This window comes from Diuraphis noxia, unplaced genomic scaffold (assembly GCF_037042655.1).
Source record: "Diuraphis noxia isolate RWA-SAM2 unplaced genomic scaffold, SU_Dnox_SAM2 contig0005, whole genome shotgun sequence".
Classification (NCBI taxonomy): Eukaryota; Metazoa; Arthropoda; class Insecta; order Hemiptera; family Aphididae; genus Diuraphis; species Diuraphis noxia.
In genome coordinates, this window is record NW_028301715.1 from 8,970,397 (window position 1) to 8,982,980 (window position 12,584).

General features: G+C 29.3%; 2 protein-coding genes across 3 annotated transcripts; one reads left to right on the forward strand and one right to left on the reverse strand.

Annotated features, from left to right (window-relative positions):
• Window positions 1-90: 90 nt before the first annotated feature.
• Window positions 91-6,713, forward strand: LOC107169391 (Multiple inositol polyphosphate phosphatase 2). 2 transcript variants are annotated; one of them, XM_089228182.1, is made up of 10 exons: window positions 92-363; window positions 426-629; window positions 765-893; window positions 2,036-2,205; window positions 2,257-2,382; window positions 2,973-3,123; window positions 3,193-3,293; window positions 5,282-5,391; window positions 5,458-5,655; window positions 5,738-6,713. In XM_089228182.1, the coding sequence occupies exons 2-10, from the start codon at window positions 470-472 to the stop codon at window positions 5,895-5,897; spliced, it is 1,305 nt and encodes a 434-aa protein (XP_089084308.1). In that variant the 5' UTR covers window positions 92-363; window positions 426-469; the 3' UTR covers window positions 5,898-6,713. The 2 variants fall into 2 exon arrangements, with proteins under 2 accessions (XP_089084309.1, XP_089084308.1); XM_089228183.1 differs by lacking the exons at window positions 2,973-3,123; window positions 3,193-3,293 and having other exon boundaries at window positions 91-363.
• Window positions 6,714-8,466: 1,753 nt separating this feature from the next.
• Window positions 8,467-8,967, reverse strand: LOC149054866 (uncharacterized). Its single transcript, XM_089228685.1, has one exon. The coding sequence runs from the start codon at window positions 8,965-8,967 to the stop codon at window positions 8,467-8,469; it is 501 nt and encodes a 166-aa protein (XP_089084811.1).
• Between the last annotated feature and the right edge of the window lie 3,617 nt (window positions 8,968-12,584).

Genomic DNA, 12,584 nt, shown 5'->3' on the forward strand with positions numbered 1-12,584 from the left:
ATAATATTGTTATATGCTATCACGAAGGTCGTTGTTATCACTTCTTAAAATCAATATTTATTATTTACATAAATATTATTTAATAATATTTTATGTAGATTGTAGATACTAGATTGTGGATTGTGGGCTTAAAAAATAATAATTAGGTACATACTATATAGTAGATAAATAATTTTATTTTAAATTATTTTGTAGCAGTAGTAGTGGTAATATACTAATATAGAAGTATTGCCATGTGTTAATTTGTGTTAATTTGTGACAAAACTTTTTAATTTGACTGCTATAAAAAGGTATGACTGTATACCATAAAATATTAAAAATCTTACATTTAGTTGCAGTGTGTACAGTACACCAATAAAGAGCGTAAGTGAATAATTGTTTAAAATAATATATTATTGGTTTTATAATTATTTTTTTCTCGTCAGTTATTTACTTCTAAGACTAGACACCTGTGGATATTGTTCACATCATGTTAGTTGTAGTCACAGCAATAGTGTGCAGTTTAATTGGCCATATACATAGTATAGACCAGTGTAATGGTTTGTACAGTGATTATTCTCATCATTTATCATCAAAAACTCCATATAGATATGTAGCCAACTATAACACTGAATCGGTCAACTTTGAAGGTAAGTGGGCATTTTGCTTGTCCAATAATTGATATATTTTAAATATGTCAATGTTTTATTATTGTGTATATTTAACGTACCTAAGTAAGCATTATATTTGTCTGTTGTTTTGTTTTATTTTAATTTTATTCTAAGGTTGTAAGGCATGGAAAATTTGGCTAGTCCAAAGACATGGTACAAGGACACCCGGTAAAGAATTAGATCAATTCGTTAAAGACAGATTACTCAAAATTCAAAAAGACATAGTAAACAATTTGATTGAATGTAAGTAAATAATTCAAGTTCTTATATATTTAGTATTAAGATGAAATTGTTTTTTAATATAGGTATCTATCTACTAAGAGTAAATTGTACCCGCATATATTGATTTCATCTTACTATAACACATCATATGTGTTGATACAAAAAAAAAATCAATTTTAATTGAGCTTATTTCAAATTTTAAGTTAAGAATATTATTAAGGTTATCAGATATGTTGTTTTTTTATATTTTAATTTCAAAGTAAGCTATGAGCATTTTATAACATATAACTAGTAATTTACTTCAAAATTGAAATATCAAAAAAAACTTTCGATACACCCTCAAGAGCATTCTTACCTTTAAATTTAACATTAATAAGTTAGTTAATTTTAATATTAATACACAGATTATTATCACTAGTAAAAATATGTTGATGCTAAACTTACAAAAATGTCTTTTGGGGTTAAAACACCTATCATACAATTAGTAAAAAATAATATTTTTGAGTAGAAATCATACATGTTAAAAAAAATTTGTTACTTAACTAGTTATAATAGTATTCCAAACTTGAGTACTTATTTATAAAGTAAAAAATAATTGTTCATTTTGATTGATAAAAATTTGAATTTTATTTTTATTTTATTAAGAATCTACATCTAGGCCATTAACGCAATATGAATTAATACATAATTTATTTTTGCTGTTATAAATGTGTTTTACATAATGTAACATACAAGTCAATGCACCTCTCAATAATTTCTATCCTGTCAGAAGCCTTCCACCCAGACAACATAAGACAAATAATAACCTTTATTACTAAGTGCAACCTTATCAATAGTATTTAATATGTAAATTATATAACTTGTTAATAATTTAGAGTTAAACCCATTGTTGCCAATGGCCATAGTTGCCGAGGCTTAATTCAAATAAAAAAAAAAAATTTCTATATACTTAATGAATTAATCTTTATTCTTTGGTTACATAACATAATGTCTATAACTTAAGTCTAAAAGTATATATTTAAACTTAAAGATAAGATTATTTTATAGTTTATTTCTATGCATATAGTCTAAAAAATTACCTGTTTAATAAATGATCATACAATTTTGAGTAAATATAAGTTGTATAAACCTATGTAATAAAAATGAATTATGGTCTTTTTCAGGCAATCTATGCAATAAAGATAAAATAAAATCATGGACACCTCATGAAGAAATAGATGATCAAAAACGATTAACCAAAGAAGGAGAGGATGAACTTTTAGCAATTGCTGAACGTATGCAACTTAGATTTCCTCATTTATTGAATCAACCGTATGAAAATACAAACTTTTTGGTAAAATATTGTTTTCATATGGCAATTATATTTTATTAATTTTTTTTATAGTTTAGGTTTACTGATACTCAAAGGACTAGAGTAAGTGCTAAGCAATTTGCAATAGGATTGTTTGGACGAAATGATATTAAGAAAGTATTATTTGATGAACCATTAGCTAAAGACCCGTTATTAAGGGTAGGTAAATTATAAAACTATTTTTTACATCCTTTTAAACTTAAAATATAATACAATGTACTGTCTAATATTCTAGTAGGTATTTTACTTGATATTGAAATTTATTCATATTCAGAGATGTAATCGATAACTTATAATTTTTAATTGATTTGGATTTGGATGAAATACTTGAATTAAGTATATTATTTTCATATATTTTATGTTCCTTAAAAAAATTGTTTAACTATTGAACACGGAGTATATAAAAGAGATATTGTGGTAAAAATACCCTATGTGTGGTGATGGTAAGAAAAATTAATTAAAATTATTGAAGAAATTTAAACTAGTACGTTCTTTTTTTACTCAGAATTATTTTCAAATTTTAAAATGCATTACTATTGTATTTTTATTTTAAATCATAAATATAAATAATAAGTTATAACATATTACAATAGTTCTAAGTGTTCTAACTACACATTTTGACATGTTATTTTGATTGCTGTTATAGTTAATTTTATTTAATACAATATTATAATTTTATCATTGTGTTGGTAAATATTTATTTTATAAAAATAATCTGTCTAAAAATATGTCTATTTAATTGTTTTTAGTTTTATAAAGTTTGCCAAAAATGGAGAAAAGATGTTAAAAAATCCTCTTCAGCATTAGTTGAATACCAACAATTTGTTGAATCTCAATTGACTAATGTCACTCTTAAAAGTTTATCTTCAAGACTTGGACTTGATTACACTTTAACATTTAGTTAGTTAATATTTTACTCATTAATTTCATTGTTTATGGAAATAAAATAAACATAATTATTTATTTAAGAGGATGCCAAGAATATATATACATATTGTGCTTTTGAAACCGCTTGGGAGAAAAATAAAGTTTCACCATGGTGTTCAATTTTTAATAAAACTGATTTAATGGTAATTAATTTCAAATATGTAATTATAGTTCATTTCTATTTCAATAGTATACAGTAGGGGTGTCCAATCCATTTGACTCATGAAAGATTTTCATTTGGTCCCTGTCTCTATTTCAAAGCCATAAATTACTAAAATGTATTATGAATAAATAAATTATAATAAGAATATACAACTATAAAACATATTGAAAAATAAAATAAACATTGAATTAATATAGTAGTATTTAAATGTTATTAACATTATCGTTATCGAAATCCTATATCAATAGTAAGAGCCCACATTAATTTTTGAACCGGGTGATTAAACAATCAAACTCAAATGGATTACATAAAAATCAACTAATTAGTAACATATTTCAAAGTTCAAACAATATTGCCCAGGGACTGAAAATGCATCTTTAATTAATAAATTCTAGCACTGATTTCAAAATGTTCATAAAAATAGTCATATTTTTTGTGTATTTGTAACACAATTTTTTATTGATATAATTGTCATAAAAATCATAGTTTAAACCTGATGTATTAAGTTAAAATTCGATATTCAACTTTAAAAAAAATTTATCAGTTTTCTTTATTAATTTTTCATTAATTACATCTACCTTAAAAAACGTATCATTTCTTATCACTCACTTTTCGTTACTATGTACCTATATATTGTGTTAATAATTGTTTTAGATTTAAAACTTAAAAGAATAAAGTACCATGAATAAGATACCAAGAGAGAATTAAATCAATATTTCAAACTAATTCCTTAAAAGCTGTTTAACGATTATCACAATTTTTACCAATCCATTTGATTCACTACTTTCACAAAAAAAATCAAATTTCACATAGTTTTTTTGTTATTTAAAATTTTTTTTTTCCTTTTAATTTTGAAGTTTAATTTTTGAACCGTATAATTAGAAATAAAATGTTATATTGTAAAAATATATGGGGGCACTGACAACTTCTACTCACTCAATATGTCTCAGTCTTTTCAAAAGGTTGGGCACTCTTACTTCCTAGTAAATATAATGAATGATTGTTTTATTAGTATTTGCTAATCAAGACAGTAATGAAAAGTATTATAAGTAGAGCGCGGATTTTTATGCATTTATAAGTATTGAAATATGCCATATAATATGCAGTTAAAATCATGAAAATATATATAAAAAAACATGCAGTCAAAATCACGAAAATATGTAAAAAATATGCAAACATTTTTATTTATTTAAAATTTACAGTAAAACTGATAATAATTAATTATTTAAATACTTAATAAAAAAAAAAAATATGGAATTTTCTGAAATACTTAATTTATTTTTAAAATTTTATTTATTATTAAAATTAATAATCATATGCATTTCAAGTTTTTCTTCTGTGAAGCTGTGTCGTTTATCGGTTAACATATTTTTAAAGAGAATGAACGTTCGACGTCAACCGACGTTATTGGGGCATATTTGAAGCAACTTAGTATTGTCAGGTCTTGATAAAGATCTTCTAGCTAACCGATGTAACCAAGTGTCGAGTGATATGTTGATAAGCGACTGACACAGCATTACTTTATGTCGTAATCGATTATTTATCTTATAAAGATTTAAATAAATATATACATATATAAATTATTATTTAGTAACTATGAAATTTAGTTTTAATTTTTCTACTTGAAAAAATATTATTTTATACATTTTTTTAAATTTTCGCTTCAATATGCAATAAATTTTGAATTTTGTTAAAATATGCAAAAATATGCAATAACCTTTAAATATGCAGAAAAATGCAAAAAAAAATTTCACCATTAGCTTAAAATTATGATGATTTGTCGGCATAACTGACAACAATCCAAAAATATTAAAAAGAAAAAAATATGCAATTGCACAGAAATCTGCGCTCTAATTATAAGATACAAACTTTAAACATATAAAATTATAAAAAGTTAATACTGTTCAAAAACAATATTATTTTCTCTCTTGAAAGAATTCTCCATCTAATTATAGTTCTTATTTATAGCTTTTCGAATATAGTGAAGATTTGAAGCATTATTTAATAGATGGTTATGCTTATGAGTTATCATACAAGCAAGCTTGTGTCTTATTAAAAAATGCAATTGAATATTTTGAGTAAGTAATTTTTACATCTAGTAATTGAAATATTTGTAATCTAATTAATTTAATTTATACTTACAGTGATCAAGATTTAAATAGCAAAAATGGTATTTTCTATTTTACCCACTCGGGTACAATTTTGAAAATGCTTGGATTGTTAGGTCTTTATAAAGATGAACATAAATTAAAGCATGACAACTATATTAATATGGAGAATCGACAGTGGAGGACTTCAAAAATTGATCCTTTTGGTTCAAATATTGCATTTGTTTTATACAAGTATTGAATGTTTCCATTTATTGGTTTTATGATGGGTGAATACATTATGTTAAACATATTATTGTGTTCTTGTTATTTTTAGGTGTCATAATAATGAAACAAAGATATTAACATTGCACCAAGAAAGAATTGTCCATTTTAATGGTTGCAAAGATGGTCTTTGTTCGTATGAAAAATTTAAACAACTGTTTACGAATGAACTTCAAAACTGTAATTTTGATGAAATGTGTAATATTGACTAAATTATTTAAGCTTAGAAAAATTATTTTTTTTATGTATCAATTATTTTTTCTTTTTTTGTTACACATAGGGTTATTTTTATATTATTAACTATATCACAACAAAATAATATTACCAATTATTTTGTTGGGGCACAAAGATTTGTAGAGAAATGTTTACAAATTTATTTTTGTATTTTTTTCTGAATTATTTTTGTATTCTATTTGAATTACAATTGAAATGTACTGAAAATATATCATAGTTATTTTAAAGTACAATGCAAATTATCTCTCAGCAGCGGTATACCTTTAACAACAAACCTACAATGCTATGTCATCATTTTATATTTTAAATGCTTAAAAACTGTATGATAAAATAGACTCAAAGTGATACAAATTGGTGAAAATTTTCGTCCTAAGCATGTACTGAGTATACCCAAGTCAATGATGGATTTTTAATGTATTTTATTAGATTCATAGGAATCTAGCTTAGGTGCTACTCAGACACTCAATGTAGTTATACCTTTCTTTATCTGGAACACTGTTTGGAATGGTTCTGAAATCTAGTGTATGTTGTTGGGAGCAGTTAGGTATACAGATATTTTCAATGGGGAAGGTTATGTAAAACAATTATACATATATCAAAATATTTTAAAATTGTATTAATTTTATGTTATATTTTATATTTTTACATATAGTAATTCAATTACCAATGATTGAATCCCTCCTTCCAGTATGCACGTTACTGGTTAAGAGGGATGAAGGATTTTACAACAAATTTGTAGTCAAAATGCTAAACAGACTACATAATAATTAAAATATAATTTATATATTAATATATTGGAACAGTGTTTATTTACTTTTCCTAATACGATTAAGTAATAAATAAAAAATATTTATTTATAACCGTTTACATAGATAGTTAAAACTTTTTCGGGCAAAAATAAAATAATAGTATTTTGTATAATCCAATAATGTTATAATATGGTATCACAATTACACAGGTAATTTAAAATAAAGACTTGACAGTTTGTCATCCCAGTCTGTCTATAATGCAGAACCATTTGCTGCAGCTACCTAATTCAAACGGATACATAATAGTACCTATAAAACATTAAAACCACACCCAAAATAATGGCTATACTTATATTGCCATTCTCAGTTTCAGCCAAAAGTGTTTGGCCCTAACTACTAGTCATTCAACCATGGCCTAACCTTCGAAATGAAATAAAACATTCACAAAAGCAGAAGGAATTAGTAGCCATCATAGTCACTCGTCTTTGTAAATAATTTTCAAGTTAAATATAATTGTCCACTGATGCATCTTGACCTGGGTTATTTATTCCTTTGGCATTTCGTAAAGTTTTGAGATCCTCGCGTGCGGACCTTTATCCAGATCTGAGACTCGTCAACTTCTGTCCTCTAATTACACATGAAAATGGGGATGTGGCAAATTTATTCATGGTCGGCTTTGGGTACTTAGTAGAAGACATACAATACGGGTCAGAGCACGTTGTTTGGATATTTGAACATAGTATTATATATATTGTACTCTTCAATTAGTTCAATTAAAATATATTATACTATTTAATTTTAAACGAAAATACCTACGTATAAAATAATAATAATTAATAGGTCGCACCTTCTTTATTATGTAGATGTATATTTCGATTATTTCGTTTTCAAATACTTGTCTAATTAAAATTGTTGTTGTGCTATTAAATGTTGAACATTCTACACGCTGTTTTTACAATCTGTTGGTGTTTTTTGATACTTAATAATTCAGGTAATTATTTTATAGGCATTTGACAAATGACAGATATATTATTTTAATCTATAATACCTGCTGACAATAGTATTAGGATACAAGATAGGTAGATAAGTAGTTACCTAATAATAAAATATAACCGCAATTACATTTCATATGAATAGGTAAATATGTTGTGTATAATTAAGTACATTGTATATAATTTTAACTTTTGCTGTTGTTCATACTCAGCTAATAACCTTTTTTTTTTTTTCGTTAGTATCGAGAACCGGAGGAGGAACCATGATGCCAATACTATTCTCCTTCGGCCCCCATCGTTTATTGATAAAAATAACCAATTACACATTTAAGTAGCTGCGACGGGCCAGTCTCCCGTTCGCTAGCTATTACAATAGGATGTTATACAATAATATCGAGAACTTGCCTTCGGCTACATTTTTTAGAAACTTAACTATAGGTATGCGTAATTATTAATTAGTTCGGTGAATTCGGAGGTCTTTCTGCGGCCTGACGACGCCGTTCCTCATCCTCCTTCGTAGTAAGGATGTTTTCCACCATGCGATAAAAAAGTTTAAAAACTTCCTCGGCTTCTATAAGAACCGCTTGCTTATCGATTGGATCCAGCGGCAGAGTCTCGAACACTGGACCGCAGATTGTGTCGGGCACGTCGATGGTGTTCGGTCGACGACCTAGCCGGGAGGTTAGAGCTTCCCGAAATCCTTCGCAGTAGACGCACTGGAATAACGTGTGTTCGGCGGTGTCCGAGTCGTCTGCACACTGCCAGCAACGTGGACTGGTGTGGCCCTGCCCATACGATGGAGGTACCTACCACTGGAAACAACCATGGCCCGTGAGTGCCTGTGCCATGTGGAACGTCAGAGGCACCCACGGGACGGTCCTTCCCAGCCATCTCCCCAAGTCAGGGATGACGCAGCGCGTCCGTGCAGCTTTTGAGGTCGCTTGCCATCTAGCCTGCCAGGCACCGATCGTAGCGTTTCTTCTCGCCTCGCTTTTTGCGGTTGCTTTGGAAGGTCGTTGTTCGCCGGGTTCCAAAACGGCGCGTAGTCGGGACCTGATACTGCGTCTTTCCAATCCGAGCAGATCGGCGGGTGGCATGCAGGCCAGATCCAGAGCGGCCTGGTCCGACACGGTGCGGTAGGACCGGATCACCCTCATGGCGGCGGTCCTCTGATCAAGATCGCTCTGGTTCTGGCGACATCTGTGATGGCGGAGATCCAGACGGGAGCGGCGTACAACAATCTGACTTTCTACAACGGACGCTAGCAGTCTCCTCTTCCACTGAACCGGTCCACCTATGTTCGGCATAAGCCTGGACAGAGCAGCGGCTGAGTGGGCTGCCTTCGTTGTGTTCGTGTGGGCTGATTATAACATGAAAATATTCATTAGAACATCGACGATTGTACATTTGTATATTACCTAAATATGATCTATAAATACTATGGATCGCTCGACGCTCACTACTATTTGGTTTTATATTTTGTCTAAAAATACATCTGTCATTTCAATTTTTCCCGAAATATAGAGACGGAACTGATTTTATTACCATTACCTATAGTATATAAACGAAAAATTTTCAATTCAAATAATATTATTTATAAATTATAAACAAATATGTTTATAGCACCCTAGAGGAGTATTGAAATAGAGTCAAGGGACAATTTGGTAATTACTCCTCCCGGTAAGTAAACTACAGCATACTATAGAATTTTTTTTCACTTAATAGAAGAGTTTGCCCCCGCGCTAATATCTAAAAGTCGGCGCCTCTGGGATCAGGTGGCCGTTGATCGTCAGTCGAGGTGTGACAAACGCCCGTATCCGAGACAGGATCACCGCTTCACTCTTCTGATGAGCCAACTCCAGGCCCCTACTCCGCATCCAGTCGTCAATGGCCATCAGTGTGGGATTGATAGCGTCTTCGAGTTGGTGCCCGGCCACGGCCATTCCCACGACCGCGAGATCGTCCGCGAAGCCGACGAGCTGCACCCCGGGTGGCGTGTCCATCGTCAGGAGGGAATCATCAGTGTTGGGTAAATTACTTTTAATAGGTAATAAAGTTACTTTACTTGTTACTTAGAGAGAAATGTAATAAAATTACTATATTCGTTACTCTAATAAAAATTGTAATGAAATTACTTTACTTTTCAAATTGAAAAGTAACTCATTACTTTCTCGTTACAAAAATAAATAAAAATATTTTTAAATACCTATTTTATAGTTTTAAATATATTTTAACAATATTATCATTGTGCCTGACAATAATCTTACTAGAAATACATTACCTATAGTAAAAAGATATAATTTGAAAAAGAAATCAATATATACTTATATACTTTATAATCAATATAATACAATATTATTATTTTATATTTATTTATGTTTTAAATTAACTTTACACAATATTGTGTATCTTTACAATTTAAAATCTTTAAAATTTTTGTCAATCATATGCAACCTTTATTTAGCACAAATATCCCCTGAAACACTAAATAATCGCTCTACAGAAGCACTGGATGGTAAAGGTGTGTTGTATTTAATAAAAATATTCTTTACTAATGTCATTGAATTCAAAATTGTGAGATCAGCTGTATAAAGAGATTTGATAAATATACATAGTATATTACTATACTAGATAATAATGTCTGTATTATAGACATATTTTTTTTTCAATTCGAAAAAGGTAGGTACTTAATAATTCGAAACTGTAACGCGTCATTCAATAGAAATTACTTATCAAAAGTAATTTCCATTAAATTTTCGTTACTTGGAAATAATTCTAATGAAATTACGTAACGCGTTACAAGCAAAATAACGCCGTTACAGTAACGCGTTACTTTCGTTACGTTACTACCCAACACTGAGAATCATAGGCGACGTTCCTCAAGGCTGGCACTCCGCAGGTCACCAGCCTCTCCACCATCTCTTCACCAGTCAGCAGCGTTCTATCAGTCAGCCAAGACCGAAGCATCTCCACCAGGTACTCCGGGGATCAGCTAATAACCTTAGTCCTTAGATGTCGAGTCTTTAAATTAATAATAAATTTTTTTTTTTAAATAGGTAGGTATTATTTTCGTGATGGATGTACTTACGTACTGTAAAATCAGTTTCTGCGGTGTCATCAATTCAAAAACAAAAAAGTAAAAAAACCATGTATTTATACTTCTATAGACTATAGATAATATGGTTGTAGATAGTATAATATATATCATATAAAAAGTTGATATTTTTTATTTAAAAACAATTTCAATTTTGGTAGGTTTACCTACCTTATAAGAGACAGTTATTTTTGGATTGAACATTTTATATTTTGTTAAGATATTAAACTATTATAAGTTCATATTGTAGGCGTATTAAGTTTTTCAATAACTCTTACCTACTGTTGTAGGTTGCTAAATTGTCATTTTTCTATGTAATAATTTAATGTTATAAAACGTTCTTTATAGTCTATACCTACGTTAGAAAACTCAATACTCTGATTCATTAACTTGTACCTATTCAACTTCTCGAGCTGTTTCTTGTTCGATTGAGATTAACACCAGGCCACTTAAGGGATCTTTCATCACTGTACTTCTTAAATATCCTTTAATAATTTTTAGTTTGGAAAATGACCGTTCCGCGCTTGCAGATGTAACAGGAATTGTCAAAAATAATAAAAGAGCAGTACATACTTCTGGGAAATTGACTGTTAAAGAATGATTTTTTCACCATTAAAAGTTGAGCAAGATCTCTAGTTGAATTAAGTTGACTTATTTGATTTTTAAGAGTTGATCTTACAGCTAAAATTTCACTTGTAAATGTTTTTGATATGTCTTTATCATATGTGTTTACCAACTTCGTAGCTTCATTTAAAAGCTCTAAATCTGTTGCTGATGTAAGAAAAGATGGTTGTAAACATTTGAAATTTAGCATTAATTCATGAAAACTCGAAAAACGTTTACTTATTTGATTTATTAATATAACCAACGTTTTATTAAAAATAGTTACACGAAATAAGCTTTCTGGACAAGTTAAACGCATATCAGTATACATCATGGTTCATCGAAATATCCTTTTACAACTTTACGGCGTTTGTTTTCAAACTCTGTAGAGATAGACCAACTTTTAGCAACTATTTTTGCTTCTTCCAAGAGATCATTAAAATTGCATCTATATTCTTTTAATTGTTCATAACAGTTTTTTAATAAATTGGATGCATTATCTAAATCAACTGACTTTGAGTTTTGACTGGAGAATTTTAGAAGTTAGGTTTATAATTTGTAAAATCTAAATTATAATCTAGTATCTAAGTATAAAATATAAATGTTACGCTCGGTTTCAAAGACAAGCGATTGCGATATGCTTCGTTGTTATTTCCGTTCTACAATTAACAATATCATTATGTGTATAATAATATGAATATCGACAATGTTGACGGACTGGTAAATAAAAAAATTTATAAATATAATCGTGATCATTTATTTTATTTTACAAGAATATACATATATTTTTAAAGAGAATCGTATTTATAAATTTCGCTATAATAGTGATTTTGTTTTTAATGTACTATATTTTTTTTATGTGCCCTCTAGAGTCATGGGCCCTTGGCTCATTATAGCGCCACCCTATCGTTACGCCACAAGGACTGCGGTTCCTCTATATCACACCATATATATTATTACCATGTACCAACATAGTTACAAACAGTTACCTGGTCAATACGTGTGTAATATAATGGGACTGCCCCCAAGTACCTGTCTACATAAAGCCGGATTAACTGCTATGTCGTGTGTCGTGTCGTGTTGATCAAACCACATTCTGATTGGACGTTTAACTCTTGGTATGGTGGTATAACCAAGCTAAAACCAAGGATGCCAAGAGTTGAATACCGCTCAACTTTTAAACTTGGTTAAACTTTGGTTACCAGTTGTAACCATACTTCCACGCCC

Coding starts and splice junctions, on each gene's coding strand:
- LOC149054866 (XM_089228685.1), bottom strand. CDS start 8,967: ATGCCGAACATAGGTGGACCGGTTCAGTGGAAGAGGAGACTGCTAGCG.
- LOC107169391 (XM_089228182.1), top strand. CDS start 470: ATGTTAGTTGTAGTCACAGCAATAGTGTGCAGTTTAATTGGCCATATA. Junction 2,206..2,256: donor ATGAAAATACAAACTTTTTG/GTAAAATATTGT, acceptor TTTTTTTTATAG/TTTAGGTTTACTGATACTCA. Junction 5,392..5,457: donor AATGCAATTGAATATTTTGA/GTAAGTAATTTT, acceptor TTATACTTACAG/TGATCAAGATTTAAATAGCA.